At 38.7% G+C, this 22,149-nt stretch overlaps 1 protein-coding gene across 1 annotated transcript; it reads right to left on the bottom strand.

Moving 5' to 3' along the window:
- Positions 1-1,649: 1,649 nt before the first annotated feature.
- On the bottom strand, positions 1,650-18,946 carry LOC113238345 (sulfotransferase 1C4-like). Its single transcript, XM_026475185.1, has 6 exons — positions 18,796-18,946; positions 12,929-13,028; positions 5,308-5,630; positions 5,111-5,205; positions 4,140-4,323; positions 1,650-1,869 (listed from the first exon to the last, which is right to left on the bottom strand). Exons 1-6 carry the CDS (start codon positions 18,944-18,946, stop codon positions 1,760-1,762), a joined length of 963 nt encoding a protein of 320 aa, XP_026330970.1. The 3' UTR covers positions 1,650-1,759.
- Between the last annotated feature and the right edge of the window lie 3,203 nt (positions 18,947-22,149).

Genomic DNA, 22,149 nt, shown 5'->3' with positions numbered 1-22,149 from the left:
AGACCGTGATTAAATATGTCGTACTGTATGGATCAGAATGTTGGGCGATGAAAATTATTAACGGACAAATGTTCTGATGGATGTGGGGAGTGACGAGAAAGGATAAGTTAAGGAATGAGTACATCAGGGCAAGTTTGAAAGTGGCACCAGAGACGGAAAAGATGCTACTCCTCATCTTTTCCGTCACTGGTGCCACTTTCAAACTAAGCGTAAGCGTGGTGTGGATATGTCATGCGGAGGGAAGAATATCATGTGACGAGAAGAGTGTTAGCTATGAATGTGGAGAGATATAAGGGGAAAGGAAGGCCAAAGAAAAGATGGATGGATTCTGCGAAAGATGACATGGATAAGAAAGGTGTTACCTCGATAGCTAACGTTGATTTTATGTCATAATTACGATCAAAGTCCTGTCAAACTTCGAAACCTCACCTGTCATTTGGCCTTTCGGATTAAGCTTTCCGCAAATACATAATCGCTCGCGACTCGAGCATGCTTCGAAGGTCGCCAAACCAACCGCCGAGTGGGAACGAGTAGTCGATGCGCTATATAATGAAGTATCCAGCTCGGGCGGTGGTGCTGGCTCGGGTACCGAACCGAGTTAGCTCGAGTTCATAAAAAAGCAGCTCGAGTTGACTCGTTGTGGGAGTAACTCGAGTTAAACTTTACACTTTAAATGATTATATTCTGTTATCTCGCTATTGGACCCATAAAACTATTCCATGCCTCATCAAAAGTTTTCGTAAAGTTCACACTGTTCAAACACGTGTTCATCGATTTCCTTCTCTAGCGCTGTTCATGTCTGATTTCCAGTCGTTATTGATAGTTCCAAATATATGTTACAATGTAGGTATAAAAGAAAGAGGATATTGAGGTTAATACTCAATTTAATTTTAATGTCATTGAAAATTGAAGCGAGTAGCATCACATATACACTGATGTGTCGAAAATGTCCAGTGACCAATGTGCAGGAGTTGGGCTAATTACACAAACAATACAAAATAATACAACAGGTTAAGCTTCCCCCGTGAGACTTCCGTGTTTACAGGTGAATGCTTCGGTCTATTTAAGGCAGTAGAATATATTATACTTATAGGTAATTTGAGTAAAACTATTGTTTTTTCAGACTCAAAAAGTACTTTGCAAACTCTTGAGAAATTTCTTTTTAAAACGAAACCCTACTATGCTATAATTTTCAAAATGAGGAAAAAATTGTTACAGTGTAAACTTTTTTTTTTTTGACGAGGGTAGAGGCTACTCTGTTATTTTTGCGTGGATCCCCAATCGCCAAGGTATTGTGGGTAATAAGAAGGCCGATCAGTTAGCTAAGGCTGCTTCTACCTGTGGAGATACAGTCCGTTACAAAAATTAATGCCATGACTAGGTTGCTCTGCCCAGAGTTTATCTTCAGGAGTCCTGGAATAAACTTTGGGAAGAGAGTGCTGGATCGAAAGGTAGATTTTACTTTAGTATTCAACCTCACATTCCTATAAAGACTTATACACCTATTGTCAACAGTTTACTGTTTTCACCAGTTTTCATAATTGTAGATAAATGAATTTTAATTGAACATTCCTAAAATGTTGTTTAAATAGTTTTGTATTTTCTACTTCTGATTTAGTATGACAAAGTTCAAATTTTCGTGACACAATACTTTATATTATTTTATTTTATCCAAGTGACGCCATCTACAGTTATAAATGTGTACTAAAATAAATTTGAATGAATTGATACCCCATCCCCATGCCGATACTAAGAATATTTAAAGTGATGGGAAGCGCAAGTCGGTGTCCCGCAGGTTCTGATCTATCCAGTTCTGAACCTCCAACGCTAGTTCTCCCTCAAAGTACTCGCGCCAACCGCCTGACTTGCCTGTAACAATTCACCACATTATTTCGTATTATCCCAATAACTGTGCTTTATAATGCATAATAATGAAATAATTTAAACTGCCTCGGTGGCCGAACGGTTACCACGCCGGAGTGCCACGCAGAGGTCCCAGGTTCGATTCCCGGGCCGGGAGAAATATTTGTATGACCTACATTTATTTCTCTCGTGAGTTTGGGTGTAATTTGTGGTTGTGTATGTGTGTGTCCATGGCACCCGCGACACAGGGTTTCCCTAGTGCGGGGCTATGTTGAGTGTGTGCGTTATTATTATATTGAGTGTGTGCGTTATTAATTTCCCTCAAACCAGGCAATTCCCTGTGCTATGAGTACCAGAGCAACGGAATTCACTCCGGGGCACTTCCCGGAACACTCAGACCAGAACCAGTTTAGAAAAGTTGATTTTCCACCTGGGAATCGAACCCGGGACCTCTGCATCCAGCACCAACAGTGTTAACCATAGTAATAAGAAATGTTCTTGCATTGATAATAATTGCATAATTATAATAATTTGCCTATTCAAAGTTCGTTAACAAATTAAATTAAAATAACAATTTAAAAGTAGATTGCAATTAATTTTCCACAGTAATTAGTTCGAAATTTCGAAAGATAGATCAGGTTAAAACGGCAAATTCACAGGAAGCGGCCGCGTATGTTTACTATCCAAGTAACTTACACAAAATGCTTATCTTAGCAATGCGCGTCCGTTTATAAAGCATTGACCATTGACTTCACTCTCTATATTCAAAAGGCAACCTTGCCAACAACCACGGTGTCCTAGGTTGGTTGGTTAGGTTGACAGATTTAACAATGTTCTGTGGATTATTATATTAATTATTATCGTAATTATTATCGAGACTAGTTAATGTCATTCGCAGAGAGCCTACTAAATCGTTTCTATAATAATTAGAAAACAAAACGTAATAATATTAACTAAGATGTATCCTTTGATAAAGGACATTACATAAAGAATAAACCGAAATCTACAATAAACAATAAACCATTACGTTTGAAGTGATAACTGCCACCGACACATTAGAGTGCAATGCAATGCGCGTTCGGAAACGGACGCTCCACTACGCAGTGAGTTAATTATTAAATATAACTCGCGTCTCGCGCGGCCGCTGCCCGTAATTGATGATGGGTTCCCAACAACTCATTGCCAATGAGCTCCTGGCGTTTATTCAACACGCCATCGACACCATAGACAAAGTCAGCATTGTGCAGATCTGCAAATCAAATTTCAATGACGATGAGATTTGCAGTGGCAAGATGCTGTTGTTCCAGAGCCTCGGTAAAGCCGAACAGAAGCCATCTCGCCTCGAAGAGTCTCCAGGGTATCATTACACTTCTGAAGGAGACGGACCTGGACGATGTGCCCACATTCGTGGCGAAGGAGTTGCACAAGCTGCCCCTCGTCACGTACGACCACGTCGGTGTCATTAGGCTGTTGAAGGACATTACGTCCCTGAAGTCGAGTCTAGCCGAGTTACAGTATAAATTAGAGGCTTTGAATAACACCGTAAGTGAGCTGCGTGCCCAAGTTGCGTTATTAAGCGACGTTGCTTCGGTCACCATATGTAGATCACCAGAAGCCTCTAATGTAAACATGCGTCGTGGGGCGCAAAATGCATCTACTTGCAGTGTCGAGTTGGCATTGTGCATTCGAATGCACCTATCGTTGTTGCCACCGCGCGTGATGTACCACACCGACGACTCTGCTGTACCTGTCGCGGCTGCATTACTCCACGAAGTCTGAAGAGATAGTGGAGTACACCAGATAGGATCGATCGACCTTCATGAAGGAAGAATTTTGGCTGAAGGGTGTCTTATATCGACAATTCCGCGGCCGGCTATCTGACACAAGATTGCGCCACACGTCGCCGACGAGTGAAATTCGTACCTATAGATTAGTTAGAAATAGTATTTTACTATATTGTATGTATGTTAGTCCTTAAGGTATATATTAAATGGGTCATGTGACCTGAACTAAATAAAATAAACTTACGTGTGTATGTACCGTTAAATCCAATTATGTATTATAAGACTTATAAGTTATAACTTATAAGTAACTGAGTTATTCAGTTGTTCGGTAACAAGGTTTTTTAAAAATCCTGCGACAACAGTATTGATGAAATATTAAGTTTATAATTAGGTACTGATAAACCTTCAAAATGTTATTTGTAACAAGTAACGTTCAATTCATGGCTCAATAATTTAATTGAACTTTTATCACATAAAGAAATGTTTTCTCACCTTTCCTGATGAAATTCTTGTTTTGCGCATCAAACATGCCCACATCGCGAAGTTCCTTAAGGTCTACAGATTCATTTTTCTTGAAGTTGTCGAAGCTTAAAAAGTCACACAGCTGGTCCAGTTGTTCCTCGCTGTAACTTTTACCGAAAAAGTTAGCCACGCGACGCGCCGTGCCCTTTAGTTCCTGGAATGCAGTGTAATCAATATTATGTAATGACATTTTCTTTGAAAACCCTACCTATATCATTGAATTACGATATGTAAAACCGACACATAGGTATAGGCAGACGGTACGTCCGGTAAAAATTAGTTACCGCTACAAACATAGTTATCGGCCATGGCTATGACGTACCCTTTTGGTACAAGAGTACTACATCATACGTCAAAAGTGCTTTTATTACATAAAAGTCTCGAAAATAATATGAACGACATGAAATAAGTGAAATTTTCTAACTCCCCTATTTATAGCGGCGGTGGTCTGCAATCGGCTGTCGGAGAACGTGGGAGGTGCACCATTGAGAAATTCATACTCATTTCCCCTCAAAACGTAGCTTGTTTCTCTTCACTCTACACGTTTAATGATACGTAGAATGAATTGATTAATTTATTGTTACGAATTTGACGTAATTGTGATTGCCTGATTGATGTATTTTATTTGATTGTTTTTAAGTACCTTATTATTATTTTAACGATTGGTTATTAAGATTTTAATTATTGTATTAATTAATTGTTATTTATCAATTAATCATTTTCGTGACTAGTAACTTATTTGTGATTACAAATAAGTTACTAGTCACGAAAATGTAAGTAAATGACTATAACTATAAAAAACTTATTTCGTTCGTGAAATCTTTAAACCTCTCTCCTTGCAATTATATAGTGTAGCTTTATAACACCAATGGTGCGTTTATTTATTCTGAAGAAGCGATTTGCAGGGTTGTGAAACCCTAAAAAAGTGAAACCCTAATAACCTTGGATAGATCCTCGTAGAAAAGAAATAGCATGTTGGGGTGACGCCGCTGCGCCCACGCCTCCTTCACGTGTTCGAAGTAAGGACACCACAACACTGCAGAAGAAATTTAAATGCCGGCACACATAGATCGACGCTTCTGGTTCTTAAAACTCTGTATACAATTTAGTGGCAAGGTGATTAAGATTGGGTACTTACGTAGATCTTTCTTAAGTAATTCAAAGAAGTCCTTAAATGGAGCTGTCAAACCCAACAAAACATTCTCCTTGTTGAAACAGTAGTATGAAACTGCGACATCACGGGGATCCCTGGCCACGTACACAACCTTGCACGTGTCCAGCAGATTAGGAGGCCGCAAGGACATAGGCAAATGGGTCTTGATGAAGCGGTGCGACTTCATGTTAGCCAGGGTTTCATACCCAGGTATAGATAACTTTTCCAGTATTTGGGCACCGCCTGGTTTGTCTGCATTCTTTTTCATTAAAAATTGAAATGCCTTGTTATTGGCGAACATGCACATTCTGGAATAGAAAATCCAACAGTCAATGTTACCGACCTTCCCAGGATGACATGGACAGATCAATCATTATCAGCGTGAGTGGAGTACAACTTCGTCATTATCAGCCTGCATGCATCTGCTGCTGATCATAAGCCTCGTCCCTGAGCACGCAAACTCTTCCGGTTCTGGGGGTCTACTTTTATTCTCCGTCTAAGATCCGTAGGAAACAATTACTGTCCAATTAGTAATACTCGATCAAATCAAAAGACAATGCTAAGTATAATGGTTCATTCGCATCATGCGTCTTTTATTTGGTCGAGTATTATAATCGATCTGATGGAGGAAGTTAGCAAAGTGCAGTCGGCTGTCATTTCCCAGGAGATTGCACAAACAACCTTAAAAACACATGTAACAAGCGATAATTCATTAAATATAATTTTGCCAAACCATTCAGGCCTTACTTGTAATTTTAATGACTTTCTGACCCTCATTTCTAGATCAAATATTCTTTGGGATGTGATTGTGCTGACTGAGTGCTGGATTACAGCCAAATATATACCGACTCTACATGGCTGTAACTACGCTTGCACAACAAATCAAATTACACAAAACGAAGGTGTGGTTATCTATATAACGAGAAACTAAATGTCTCAAGTAACTAGCCTTGTATTGTTGACGCAAACTGTACTTTGCTGAAACTTAACTCGGAAACGTGCATCTTGGCCATTTACCATCCGCCAAGTAATCAAGATACTTCCCAATTCAACTCATCGCTTGATAACACCTTAACTAACTTGAATTGTTATAAAAACATCATTTTATGCCGTGATATAAATATAGATATCGTCGCTTCGAACAATGATAAACGCTCGCATGAATATCTCACCATTTTAGCGAGTCATAGCCTTCTACCGGGTAACACTATGCAGATCACACGATGATTAAATCTAAATTAAATCCTACATGTATAGTATTTGAATCATCCGTCACTGACCATCAATGTGTTGCACTTAGTATTAAACTTAACACTAGGCTAGAATATTTACCTAACCTCGTTTTTAGAATAAACTATGAACACAAGGACCAGGCAATGGGTTAGTTGAGGTTAACTTATTATCAATCTTAAAAGAAATTGACGTAAATTTTGCCACTGATTTATTAATTTATTTAAAAAAACAATTACTGAAAATTCCAGACTACTCTACACCCCTAACAGGAAAAGAATCTATAAGCCATAGCTTACAAAAGCTCTGCTGAATGTATGCAAAGTCGCGACAACTTTTTCAAAAAAACTTAAAAAGATCCTAATAACGAGATTTTTAAACTTTTTTTTAATTTAATAGGTTAAATTTTTTTTTTATCAGGAAAGCTAAAATGTCTTATGAAAAAAGCGAAATTGAGAACAGTAAAAATAATAAAAAGTCACTGTGGAATGTTATTAAAACAATCTGTAGTCATAATAAAACAGTGGATCCTTTGTCAGGCTTGATTGGGCTACAGAACCCGCAAAAAAGGTCAATGACGTAAATAAATTCTTTGTGGGTGTCGGTGAACAACTTGCCGAACAATCTCAAGTCTCAATTTGGTTTCCGTACTAGATTAGGCACTGATGATGCCATTCATGAACTGGTCGATTCTATAGTGACCAACCTTGATAATAAAAGAAAATGTCTTATCATATTTCTCGATTTAGCAAAAACCTTTGACACAGTTTCTATACCCCATCTCATTCGCAGGCTCGAGGAGCTGGGTGTGAGAGAAATTCCTTCTTCTTAATCTTTTCAGGGATTACTTTTGCTGTCGCTCATGGTCTTCATTATAACGTTAAAAAGACAGAACTGATGGTGTTTAAATATGACAAAGGGCCAGACATTGTTGCGCCGGTTATGTTACTTGGATCAACGTTAAAAGTAGTTTCTACATTTAAATACCTGGGACACATTATTACAGACAGACTTACGAATGATGACGACCTTGAGAAGCAGCGCCGAGCCATCTCAGTGAAAAGCAATACGTTGGCGCCGCATTTTGCACGCTGCTCAGACCAGATGAAAGTTACTCTGTGTCTGACATACTAGGCATTTTATGCGAGTCAGCTGTGGTGTAATTACACTAAACGTACGATAAACACTTTATGAGTGCAGTACAACGCATTTCAAGCCATGTTACGTCTGCATGACGCTGCAGTGCGTCTGGCATGTTTGCCCTGAACAGGGTGAACCCATTTTATTTTATTTATTGCTTTTAAATTTTTATGACCGTGTAATTTATAATGCAATGTTAAGGGATTAATGCCCAAATAAATAAATAATTGAATTACTAATTTAACAGTAATTGTTTCGGGTGGATGTCAGACGAAGAACGGGAGAAGACCCCTGTGCCGTCCGCATCCAGCCGCTGCCGGCCACATTTCTCAGGTCGTCCTTCCTACCGCAGGGCATCGTAGACGTTGTCGCCACTCTAGAATAAGTCTGCTACATCGGCTATCAGTCCTCCTGCAGACATGTCCGGTCAATTTAATCTTATTCATTTTGCGAGCAACATCGGATACTTTATAGTTTGTTGACGTATGACTTCATTAGGAATTCGGTTCGCCAGAGAATCCCGAGCATAATTCGCCCCATCACGCGATGAGTGACTTTAAATTTGTGGATGAGGCCCGTTGCTAAGGTCCACGTCTCGGCTCCGTAGGATATTAACTGGTAGAACGCACTGATTGAATAGCTTTGTTTTAGACTCTGTGGGATTGACAGCCCGAAGTACGACTTCGAATTCTGATAATGTGTCTTCTTAAGAGGTTTGATATTCATCCTACCTACTTTTTTTTTGTATTATTGTTTTTGTTGCAATGATGAGATGTAAAAAGTAATAAAACTAACAAAGCATGGCCGTCTTGTCTTTTATTCCAAAAGGCTCGGAACCTGGCCCATGACTCAAATGTTAAATATGTCTGAACGCGTGGTGAGAAAATTTTTATACGAGAAGATGGTGGGAAACCGCGAAAACAGCTGCGCTCGGAGCGTGACATCGAAATAGTTTTTGGCACATCGTAGCGTTGGTTATTATGTGTAATATTAGTGTTATTTGTTGCTCTATAATACCTTACATCTTTCACTCACATTAACAATACACGCAAACATACAACTACGACACGCCGTAATTCTGTTAATGGCTAACTCCAAAAAAGTTAATTGTTTAAAATTAGTGTTATTAAATGCACGATCTCTTAATACCGGACAGGATGAATTATTAGTGACTATACTAAATCATGGGCCTGACATCCTCGCCATCAGCGAGACTTGGCAGGGAACGGGGGAAGAGTCGATGGCACCTGCAATTCCTGGATACAATTTTTTACATAGAGCTCGAGTAGGAAGACGAGGTGGTTGTGTGGGCTTTTACATGAGACAGGGAATAGTGACACAAACAAAGGAACATCCACCCTTATCACTAAAACAACTATGGCTTGAAGTCCAACTGCCAAGAGCCACTAGCACTTGGCACAGCGTATGCTGTGTCTGTATAGGCCTGAGAGAATTAACATACAAGACGCTCTGAACGCTCTCAGTGAATCGATAAATTCTGTAGCGAGCTGTAATTACACATGTCTCATGGGTGATTTAAATGTGGACCTTAGTCAGATAGAGTCAATAAATGCAGATGAGTTGATCTTATTCTACCATCAACATAACTTGAACCAGCTAGTCAAAGAACCAACCACAGTTACAGAGTTTACAGAAACATCGACGATGTCCAAGTAATACATAATCGTTGTTTAAGTGATCGTGGTACGGTGCTGGTGGATTGTAATATCAAGAAGCCAAGAATTTTGCAAACAAATAAAATACCAAGAATCTCTACGGGACATTAATCATGATCTCGTCCTTGTAAACCTCAACTCTATTTCATGGCAATCAATATGTCATTTGGAAAATGTTGATGATATGGTAGAAACGTTTAAAAGGTACCTTTTATATCTGTTCAATATTCATGCACCGATGAGGAAAATAATTGTTAAAGACAAACCAAAATCATGGATCACAGATACAGTAAAATTGATGATGAATTTACGTGATGAGGAATATCTATATCAAACGCCCAAAAAAAGAAAACACAAAGCTCTAAAGATTACTATCATAGTCTAAAAAATTATGTGACCGCATCGATTAGGCAAGAAACTAAGGCGTATTATAATAATTTCATTAATAATAACATTAACAACCCAAATGTGCTTTGGAAAAACATAAAAAGGTCACTAGCTTTGAAAGACCCAAGAAACCTAGAATTCCGCATAACTTTAATAACTCTGAAAAAAATTAATGATAATTTTTTAAATATCCCGGCCTGCAATGACATATTTGAAAATTTTGAGATTTTAAAAATATTACGCTAAGTATAACCAATCTTCAACAAGTAAACTTCTTTGAGCTTAAGCCTACGACAAGCAATCAAAGCAGGTATACAAGATTGTTTCTGCTATAACAACAAAAGCAGAGAGGCATGACAAAGTGAATATAGACATGATCAAACTGACTTTTGATGTTACACTCCCAATAATTACGACAATAGTGAATAAATCCATTGCGACGAACACCTTTCCAACTTTTTAAAATTTTTATTCAATTGATATTCAATTATTTTTTTGTAAAATTATGATAAATAGTAATAATAATATAATTATTTATTCAGACAACAACGTAGTATGGTCCAATAGTGTTAGTATCTTACAAACTAATTAAAAAGCTACGTTAGTGACAAAGAAAATAAAATAAAAATACAAGTCAAAATTATCTTTCACTCGCATTCCGATCAATTAGACTCATATGAGACTATTTGACTAGAACCCGAATGAAAGACTTCATTATATCATATCTGTCGGGTATGACCTGTAGAATGCTGTTGGTGCTGACTCGCAGTATGCTGAGCAGTGAGGCTGTTTTTTTACGGTTGATGGCGTAGAAGTCATCTACCCGCGCCTCTGCAAAACTGCAGAATCGAGGCAGCCCCATCAACACTCTAAAACCATTATTATACTGGACCCGTAGGGCACTAAGCGATCTTTTAGTGTAATTGAACCACAGGCTGCTCGTGTAAAACGATTGGCAGTAGGTTTTGAAGAGCGTAATTTTTACTTGCCTACTGCAACGAGCAAACCTACGTGCCAACATATTACTTCTGATCGTCAATGCCTTACGTTCCCTCTCAATGTCCATTTGGTCATCAAGGTCGTCATATACATAAAGTATGATAGATTATGACTAAAAATTCGTTAAAAAAACCAAATACAAGGATACGACGAGCACATAGAAAAATTCGTGAGGTCCGCTGGTTCGTTCCGTGGCTTACTTGGTATAGCGTCGGTCGGTTCGAATCCGGCCGGATCGAAGGAATTTTTTCTGAGTATTCGATCTTTGCATTAATAATTATAACACACCTTTCCAACTTGTTGGAAAAGAGCATTACTCAAAACCATTCCTAAAAAACACTCTCTTGAGGAACTGAGAGACCTAAGAAGACCAATCTCTGTTCATCCTGTATTGTCGAAAATGATCGAAAAGGTGGTCCTGGTCCAAATACAAAAATTTTTAGACGGGACAAATGTAATACGTAAATATCAATCAGGGCTCCAGAGAGGTCACGGAACAGAAACGCCCCTACTTCATGTCACTAACGATCTTACCGAAGCCTCGGACATGGGGTTAAGTAGTATATTAATATTACTGGACTACTCTCGAGCTTTCGATTGTTTGCACCTGGAATTGCTTCTAGCAAAATTTAAACTATGGGTTTTCGGAGAATGCTTGTCAGTGGATAAAATCTTTTTTACAGACAGAGAGCAAATAGTCGTTACGGAGAATAATGATGGTGATAAAATGTATTCGACATTCAGAACATTCAGAACTTATTCGAGAGGCACCGCAAGGTTCACCATTGAGTCCAATCCTCTTCACCATCTTTACAGCAGATCTACCATTAAGCATACAATCCTGTACATATCACTTATATGCAGACGACACGCAATTATACTACTCATTTGACGAAAGGAGCAGTAGAAAAGATTAATGACGATCATCAAAATATTTACATCTGGCCAAAAAAGAACTCTCTAGTCCAATCCCGGGAAACCACAAATGTTGATTTTGGGGACTAAAACACAAATTAAACAGGTGTTAGACTGCGATAAAAAATCTAAATTAATGACGTTGTTTTGGAACGGCTCAAATCGGCCCGGAATCTGGGACTTATCTTGAATGAAGTACAGAAGTACGCAGAGCATGTTAATTTGCAAATTAGAAATGCCTTCTTTAAGTTAAAAAGATTATACCAAATAAGGCCGAGATATGTTTACTCCTAACGGATTCCCTGGTGTTATCCCCTTTCAACTACTGTAGTTCTGTTTTCGGCCCGAGACTTAAAACCAACACTGAGAGAGCTATACAGAGAGTTCAAAATACTTGCGTCCGTTTTACCTTCAATATACCTATGCGCATTACTCCCTAAATGAACAAAAATGCAATTCTCAACAAGAACGCCAGAAGAGAACTCCAGTATGCTTGTTTGGTTCAGAGAGTGATATGGAAGAAGGAACCTGAGTATCTGTTTGAAAAACTCACTTGGCTGAGAGACGTTACGCACAGGAGTCTTCGCTCTACTACATGCGATATGCTGAAGATTCCTATACATAAATCGTCACGGTACATGACCTGCTTCAGGTTTAGTGCGGCAAAGACATGGAACGATCTACCCACACCAATGAAGAAGAAAATTGATGCGAACCGGTTCAGAGCCTTATTGAAATCAGCCTCAATAAAAAAGCAACTTGCAGCAGTAGATCTGAAGCACTCTTACTGGAAGCCACTAAAGCAGGGAAATTATTTAAAGCCCAAATTTGTTTGTACCTCATTATAATTATGAGTAATAAATATACACACACACACACACACACGCGCACGCGCACACGCACACGCACACGCACGCTCGCACGCACGCACGTACATGCCAGCCCGAAACCCGAAGCTTGAGCCTGATTTATTAAATAATATAGAATAACGGTTTTCAAACTATTATAACTGTTTATAGGCCCTCGTTGCTTTTAAGCCCGCCTAAGATCTTAAGGACAAGGGGGTGGCTGAAAAACAGCGCTGTCTGCGACAACAACCGCGGTCTGAAACCGTTTGCCCTCTGACATGTTTGGCGTACCGTTTATTGGTTGTTTATGTTTTAACTTAACATGTTATTTATGTCAAAAAGTGTCATTGTGGCAATAAAGGATATTTGTATTGTATTGCATTGTATAAAAATATGTAATTAATTGCTCACTCCAGAAACGAGTATCTGTCCATTAGCGGTACAGACTTTGCTTTTTCAAAGTTTAAATCATTGGTTATCAGCCACACCAGCTCCTGCGTCCATGTGGTTCCTGAAAAAGCATTAAAGACAAATATAAAGATAAATACTCAATAAGGTAATAGAAATTTACTAATCAAGAAATACATTACAATTATCGATATCGATAACTCTGTAAAGAACATACAGTCTAAAGGGACATCGCCTTTGAAGTCTTGTGAAATGCCGCTTTGGTTAGACATGTCATACCTCAGGGTTGTCACCACATATTTTTTTTATATTCAGTCTATGGGGTGGGGGTCCTACTACGATGTCCATATTGGGAATATTAATAAAAAAGATGTTGATGTGAGGGTTTCTCACAAGCCGTTTTATAGTATGTACATGTACAGTAGTTGTGTGTAAGGTAAAGTAACATAATGAAAAAAATATTTTTATGTTTAAACGTTTACTTTTAAACAAAACATTATTTCAATCAAAGTGTTTCCGATTAATCGAGTCCTCCATTTGCTTCAACCCAAAGCTTGCATCGGAAAATTATAATTAGCATTTAACTAACTACTTTGTTTATGTATTGCATCAAGTATCAAGGATTTAATTACGATATTCATAATCATCAACCCGATAACAGCTAAAACGATACCCATATTGCTTTTCTTGAATAGTCGTGTCGGCCATTTTGGATTTAGAAATAAGTGCCATATTCGTAATGAGCAACCCCAAATACCTCGAAAACGTCGCCCAACTTGCCATTATTTGAAAAGTCGTACCCGCCACCTTGGATTCAGAAATAAGTGCCATATTCGTAATGAGCACCACTAAACACCTCGAAAATAACCCACATTGCATTTATTTGAAAAGTCGTGTCTGCCGTCTTGGATTTAGAAATTAATAAAATATTCGTAATAAGCACTTCCAGATGCTTCAAAAACGACACCTGTAATTATTGATTTTATTTGAAAAGTTCGGTCCGCCATTTTGGATTTAGAAATAAATGCCATATTTGTATGTAATATGGCATTTATTTCTCCCACTAAAACACCGAAGACGGTACCCATATTAATTTTAATTGAATAAGTCGTGTCCGCAATCTTGGATTAAGAATTGATACCATATTCGAATAGATAATGAAAAAGCAAGCAGTTTGATTTTAATCGCGGCGTGTCGTAAAGGTAATTTCGCTTTTAAAAAATATTAACAAAATATAATTTCATTACCTAAAACTCCAAATCAAATAAATTTATTTGACTCACCTTTCCTCTGTATGCGCAAACTGATGAAATTTAAGTATTTTTCTTTATGCGAGATTATGATAAAGCAGTCTCTAATAGAACATGTAAGATGTAGAATTTTCCATCCAACAAATCATTACTACAGTCACACGAAATAATTAACGTAAATGTCTCAGCCCTGAATGGTTTATCCCGAACGAGTACGGCAGTTCGGGTTCGCACCCGTCCCTTCTTCGCCCCACACACCCCGCACGATTGCTCTGTCTAGACGTGTTCGTTGGCCGACTGTAGGAAATAATTGATTAGACTGTGATAAAACTATGTGGTCTCCGATGCAGATGTGATGACTTGTTCTTATACGCCTCTAGGTTTTACGCTTTTTTCAAATTTTGGTATTAGACAACAAGACAATAAGCAGTAAAATGCAATTTTTGAGTTATATCTAGATTTTAAGTATACAGTATAGAGCTCAATAAAACTGTATAAAACTATAACTCATTTTTGATATTTTGACCTTTACGCCAATTGAGTCTAAAAACATCGATACGTATGGTATTGACTTGATTTTGGTATTGATGAAAAAGCACGTAATAATCCCGATTTTGAATTGCTAAGATTTTAATAACCTAATAATAATGTCCCAGACAACCACACCAAGTGACTGGACTTAAACTAGGGAATTCCCTGAGTACCTACTCCTATGAGTACCAAAGCAACGGATTTCGCTCTAGGACACTTCCCAGGACACTCAGACTAGAAACAATTTAGCAAAGTTCGGATACGTTCATTATGTCTCTGGTTTCTTTTGCACCCATATTAAATATAAATTGTACATAAATATTTTTGACAGATACTAGTTCATTAGCATTAAGTACTGTCGACAAGTAAAAATGTTTAAGAACTTGTTTATGTACGTATGATGCAATTCTGTCTTAATTATTGGTTATTAAAAAGCTCGTATTGTTAACAACACGAGATTTCAAACAGCGTCTTAGACGATAAAAGATGTATTCTTTTGTACCCGTTTTGTTTGCATCCGATTCAAATAAATTCTTTATAAAAATATTTCGTCAGATACAAGTTCATCTGCATTAAGTACAAAATTTATTAATGTACGTATGATACAATTATGTCTTATTATTTATAAATTAATAATATGTAATATTATATCATAATAGTTATAAATATGTGAAAATCATTAATATTAACTTAACATTTATATGAGAAAACGTATAAAATTGTGATAGACGAATAACTCGAACGAATTGCGAAGCTTCTAAAGTGCTCACTTGTGATGTGTATTGCGTGATTAGTAACTACTAGTGATGGGCCGAATCGAGATTTCAACTTATACGAATAGTCGGCCGAATATTCGGTAAAAAGATTACCGAACCGAATATTCGGCCGAATAATTCGGTAGGGTTTGCCGCGCTTTGTCCTGAATTATTGTAAATGCCCTGCCCTGCCCGCTTACCCCACACCCGCGTCATAAAATGTCGCGGCATCCCCAAAGCATTTTATTGCATCTAGACTTTTTTTTACTTTTTTTTATTAAATATAAGTGCACATTTGACCTCCATCTCACCTGGTAGAAAGTGACGATGAGGTCGGCGATGGAGCATGCACACCTAAATAATGCCTATTCACTCTCGCCTTGAAATGGCCCAAGTTATAAAGTTCAGGGCGAAGTCTGCAGGCAGGGAATTCCACTCTATAGCCATTCGCCATATAAACTTGGAAGCGTAACGCTTCGTGCGAATCTTTGGAATGTCCATAACATAGGGGTGGAACCCAAGCCTACGCCTAGTCCCCCGGTGATGGAAAGGGGAAGGCGGAATTAAATCGTGTAATTCCATCGCACACTCTCCGTGATATATCCTGTAAAATACCGACAAGCAGGTAACTTTGCGGCGGTGTTCAAGGCTTTGCAGCTTCGCCTCCACAAATTCCGAGTCACCAATAAGCCTCTTGCCACGATTGTCAATTGAATCCAAAGTGGCAAAGGTGGCAGCAGTACTCCATTGCATCATCTAGTTCGTGACAAAATATGAAAAAAAAAAGAAAAATGGCGGGCTTTTGAACTTACAAGTACAGTTTTTACAAATATTTTATTTTAAATATATTATGAAGAAAATACGAAGAAAGAAATAGTGATGAAGAAAGTTGGAGCAATATTCCTTATTTTAAACCAAATTACAAAAGAATTTTCCCCTGAAAATTCTTATTAATTAATTACGAAGTCAAAGTTTTTGTTCAAAGTGACAATAATGTGATTTATGTGAAAGTGACAACATAAATATTGACTCCCGCTGCTTAAAAGACAAGAGAACTAAGTAAAAACATAATGTTATAGAACCACAATGGATAATATTTAATGACGATCCCGATAATTAAACGAAGACAAAGCTCAAAGAACTTGTATCCAAGCTAAAACTCTTAATAATGAAAAAGTGACAAAATATTGAGAATTTGAGACGGGCGTTTGTTGGATCCCATAATGCCCAACAACGTAATGTCCGGCACAGCAATCCGCGACACGAGATTGTCCACCCTAAGAATGCGCGACAAGAGAATCCGATGTATACGGCCTCTGATTGGCTGCGAAATCTGCACTCCTATTGGTGGAATCTGTCTGCCAGTTCATGAAAAGAAATAGGTCGTGTTCACAATAAAGCTCAAATTGAACTCAAATCAAGCGTCAAACGTCAGAATTTGAAACCTTTGCGATAATAAATGTATCAAATTTTTCTATATTTTCAATCTTTTTAGTAAAAGAAGTGTTCGACAAGTTGAAATGGAAATTGAAGGTCTTGGTGCGTTGACTGTGGAAGGTAAAAAATCAGATAAAATGCTTGAATCCACATTGTTTTACACAACGATATCTAGGTATTATCGTGTTCTACACAAAACAATATTACAAGGGCCTTTGGATCAGACGGCCCGTTGAGCAAAAGAGAAAATACAATAACTATATTTTCTCAGTATTGAAGAAGTGGAAAACGTAAGTTATTAAGTATGCAAATAATTAGTAATTATTCGTCATTGTCATCATCAGCCTATTAATTTCAAGTTCCCCACTGTTGAAGCACCTGCCTCCCCTCAGATGTGGAGTTTAAGTTATTATTCTTCAGTATGGGTTGATGGATTTTACATGCCTTTGCAATTGCATGCAAGCACTTGTGATGTTTTCTGATACCACCAGAGCAGTCCAATCTAAACTCAAAGTATACCAGAAAACTCAGTTTTAGATACCCAGACAGATCTGTCAACCTACCTATAGATGTAATACAATAATTATAAACAATACAAAATCAAAATTAAAACAATGAAGATGATGATGAAGGATGAAGAACGGCCTACAGTCTTCTCAGATAGCCAGTCTGCTATTGCTATAGCCACCAATCCAGTACATCCATCACCAGCATACAAAAGACGTTGATATTCGTATCATTTTGTACGGGAATCTGTTGTCAGGCATCATTCGGTTGGAGTATCGCGAAAGTGAAAAGATGGTTGCGGATGCTTTGACTAAACCCCTCTCTAAGGGTAAGTTTCAGTGGTGTATGTGATTAGTATGGGATTGAATGTGTGAATACAATTGAGTGTGAATGGGTAAGTATGTGAGGAGTGTTAAAGCAAATAGTTCGTATTATTTGGTACTATAATCTCATTGATACAAAGGTTTTAATTTTGTGGTTTAACTCATCTTTGGGATGTCACTCTTGTCAACCAACTCATGTTCTATGTCTGTGAATAAATACGTTAGGTTCGTCGCTAGCGATTAAACGGACAGTGTGGTTTTGTGTGTGGAAAAAGAAAACCTCGTATTATTGATAAAAATGTTTGTCCAATTTGATTCTAATAAGTGTTGTGTTCTCTCTGGTTGTGGGTAAGTTATTAGTAGTTAGGTTTTATATGTAATTAGTGTAATATTTCACAAAATTTGTGTGAGGTAATCTAACCTCAAATCTCCATTATGGAGACAGATTCCGATCCTCGACCTCCGGACCGCCGGATCGTGTTCTCTCTGATCCGTTACCAACGGGTACTCGCAGACGCTGTACATCTGAAGACTCAGCACCACCTGCTAAAAAGAATAATTGAAAGGTTGATTTATCTACCCCTTACAATGCTGATGCAGTATATATGGACCCCTCGTTAATTGTTGGGGCGTTGTCATACTCGTTGTCAATTTCTGAAAACCCACAAAATTGCCAATATTTGTGCTGATGGAGTGAAACGAGTTGGCAGAAACAGGATTTCTGTCGAATTTAATTCGGCCAACGACGCAAACAATTTCCTCTCCTTACCCATTTTGCCCATGTGCAAATATTCTGCTGTTATTCCAACATATAATCTGACTCGCATAGGTTTGATCCGACAAGTCCCTACAGACTTGAGCATGACGGAGTTTGCGGAATCACTAGAGCTGCCGGGTTGTGGCAAAGTTCTAAAGGCTAGAAGATTAAATAGGAAAACATCGGACAATGGAACAGTTACATGGGTACCAACATAGACAGTAGTTGTTACATTTCTTGGCCAACTCCATCCCTCCAGGGTATTTCTGTATTACACTTCTCTCCCAGTTGAACTATATCAATACCCCACCATTCAGTGCCACTCTTGCTGTAGGTTTGGCCATACTAAAGCTCAGTGTAGGTCTAAACCCAGATGCTTCAGGTGCACCAAAGACCACTCTGGTGATTCTTGTCAAGTGGTAGAGAATGAAGCTACATGCATGCACGGCTCCGGACGTCATTTTGCCACAAGCAAAAACTGCCCGGAACTGGACAGACAAAAATCGATCAAGACCGTTATGGCACTAAAAAGCAATTCATATGTGGAGGCAGCTGCACAATTCCCAAGAGTTACTAGGTCTTATGCTGAAGTGTCTCAAGAGACACTTTCGTCCACAAGAACCCAGGTGCCCATACATTCAAGTCATGATCATCAAAATCGGTCTCATGCCAAGACCGTATATTCCTCTCCTCGTCTTAGACTCCCCTGGGGACAACAAGTCTGCACACAACAAAATTATAGCCTCTCCAAACTCCTCACTCCCAAATGGTTGTGCCTTAAGTCACAATCAATCATCCTCTCCCAATGAAATGATGGAAATCCTTATCTCCTTCTTGATAAACCTTATTTCCTCTAACTCCATCCCATTACAGTCCAACGTTGCCGATAAACTGTCACAATTAGTCTCCTTGTCCTCTTCCCATTATGGACCAGCTGTCCATACTGCAATGGAACCCCTTTATTAAAATACAAAATTTCAGGAGCTGACTGGCCTTCATATTCTTCCTCTCTAGAGACAGCTCTAAAGACCTCACCGATTTTCCCATTAGATACCGACCCGCTTTCCTCCTATAACATTTTTGTGGACTGTGTTACTGCTTCTGCTGATAGGCATATCCTCATGAAGAAGCCTGCTAGAGGACACAAAGTCTCAACTCCGTGGTGGAATTTAGAGTGCTCGGAGGCTGTTGTAGAGCGACGACAGGCAGAGCGGAACTACAACTCCTCTATGACTCAGGCAAATTTTATGGCTTATCAAAAATCATCAGCCAACTTTAAAAAACTTACCCAAAAATGGAAAAGGAATAACTGGATAGGTTTTTGCGAATGTCTGTCCCCAAAGGCCCCTCCTTCTCTCGTCTGGAGACAGATAAGGCGATTTAGAGGTTCATATAATGCAGTCGATATACCATCCAATGACCCCATATCATGGCTAGAGGTCTTTTCGGACAGTCTCGCTCCCTCCTCAGTTCCTGGTTTTGACTCCATTCCTTCTCCCCCATCCTACCTCCCTTCTCAATCTACTATGGATCATCCTTTCTCCATTAACGAACTATATTTTGTACTGAACGGACTTACTGACTCATCCCCTGGTATCGGCGGTATCCCCTACTCCTTCATCACCAACTCCTCTCATTTTTCAAAACAAGTTTTCCTTAATATCCTAAATTACTTTTTTGATTATGGTTCAGTCCCAGCCCAATGGAAAACACAAATAATTATTCCTATACTTAAACCTGGCAAGGATCCTTCAGATCCTAGCAGTCACAGACCCATTGCTCTCTCCCCCACCCCTGCCAAGATTATGGAACATCTGATAAAACAAAGGCTCCAATGGCTAGTTGAGAACAGGGACATCCTAGCTAAAACACAGTTTGGTTTTAGGAGGGGCTTCAGCACGATGGACAATCTCAGTTTGCTAACGACTGAAATCCATACTGCTACCAAGGAAAAGAAATTCCTTGTTGGGGTGTTTCTCGATATCGCCTCAGCATATGACAACCTTTTAATGGAGCGTCGTGTGGTAGTAAAATCTTCCCTAAATTTCCTGTCCCCGAAAACCGTTTGGAAAGGTCTCCCCCAAGGATCTGTATTAAGGTCATTGCTCTATAGTATCTATACTTACGACCTGGAGTCATTTGTCAATTCATTTTGCGACGTTCTCCAATATGCTGATGACCTGGCTCTATACATTAAAGTAAGTACTATAGAAGAGGCAGAAAGTAGATTGAACTCGGCTCTGTCATACCTAAATGACTGGTTATTTGAGCATGGCCTATCTCTCTCCCCTTCCAAAAGTTGTGCCATAGTCTTCTCAACTGCTTCAAAATTCAAACCACCCCATTCTTCCTAAATTAAATCTTCTCTTAGACTTATTCGATTCTCGGAACATGGACAGTAAACAATGCCTTCTTCAGAGCTTTATTAAATTCACCCAACTCCCTCCCCCACTCAATCAGTTTCCTCGCAATCCTCTTTATTGTATTTCCTATGAAGCTCTTGTTTTCCAGCCCAACATTCTCCTTCACTTTGATATAGAGAAGGAGAACTCCGTTGACCCTCGAAGGATTTTCAACCATAGGATCTCTTCCGACTATTCCGGATGGCGCTGCATATTTACTGATGCTTCAAAACTTTCAACAGTAAGTCCCGTAAGAGCAGCAGTATGGATCCCTTCTTCTAAGATAGGTTTAAGCTTCAGATGCTCATCCTACTCTTCGGTATTTACTGGTGAAGTAATCGCCTTACTGGAAACAATTCTCTATGTCGAGTCTCATAAACTCAATAATTCCATCATCTTTACTGATTCCAAAAGTTGTCTTCAATCCATCCTGTCAAACCCTTTTCACTCTTCCTTCCGATTCCCTATTATACTTAAAATTAAACAAGTCCTGTTTGAGTGTTACAAGCAAGGTGTAAACGTGGTGCTAGCTTGGATACCTGGACATGTTGGAATCCCAGGCAATGAGACGGTAGATTCCTGTGCCAAATTGGCTTCCCGCATAGATTCAACTGAACACTCCAATTTGTACTCCCACGACCTTTGCCTACTCCCAGAATCCTTTCTTCGTGATCGTTGGTCGAAGTATTGGGAGATATTCCAAAAAGAAAAGGGCAAATATTATGCGGACATCCAACCCCAAATTCCTACAACACCATGGTTTTTTAAATTCCGTACAGCAGATAAAAAAACTACGTCAACAATATGCCGGCTTCGCTTAGGTCACGCGTGTACTCCTATTATTTTGGCTAAACTTAGGATAAAAGATAACTCATTGTGTGAATGCGTCTAGACCAAACGAAGGAAACGTGGACCATATATTTTTTGACTGCCCTAAATTACGGTGTTCCCTATATGACATCCTCCCTCCCTCTATCCCTCGTCCTACTTCCTTTAAATGCCTTTTGGTCCTATCCTCTCATCCAACAATGTATCATATTCTTTTTAAATTCATACGTGTAAATCATATTAAACTGTAAATATTATTCATGCACTAACACTATATTTATCATATATACATGTTTCTAACGACTTGTGTTGTCTAATTTGTGCCGTTTCCTTTGTTCTAGAATTTAATTTGTGCAAAAGTCTCTTCGATTCTCCCTCTGAGTCACCGAACAAAATTCTAACACACCGTCCATAACGTTTATGAAGCTAGAAAA

This window comes from Hyposmocoma kahamanoa, unplaced genomic scaffold (assembly GCF_003589595.1).
Source record: "Hyposmocoma kahamanoa isolate Upper Pololo Valley unplaced genomic scaffold, ASM358959v1 95, whole genome shotgun sequence".
NCBI lineage: Eukaryota > Metazoa > Arthropoda > Insecta > Lepidoptera > Cosmopterigidae > Hyposmocoma > Hyposmocoma kahamanoa.
This window is presented reverse-complemented; position numbering and strand designations above follow the sequence as displayed.

Coding starts and splice junctions, on each gene's coding strand:
- LOC113238345 (XM_026475185.1), bottom strand. CDS start 18,946: ATGACGTCCGGAGCCGTGCATGCATGTAGCTTCATTCTCTACCACTTG. Junction 13,029..18,795: donor AGCAAGAGTGGCACTGAATG/GTGGGGTATTGA, acceptor ATGCTTTTTCAG/GAACCACATGGACGCAGGAG. Junction 1,870..4,139: donor CAAGAATTTCATCAGGAAAG/GTGAGAAAACAT, acceptor GAATTGTTACAG/GCAAGTCAGGCGGTTGGCGC.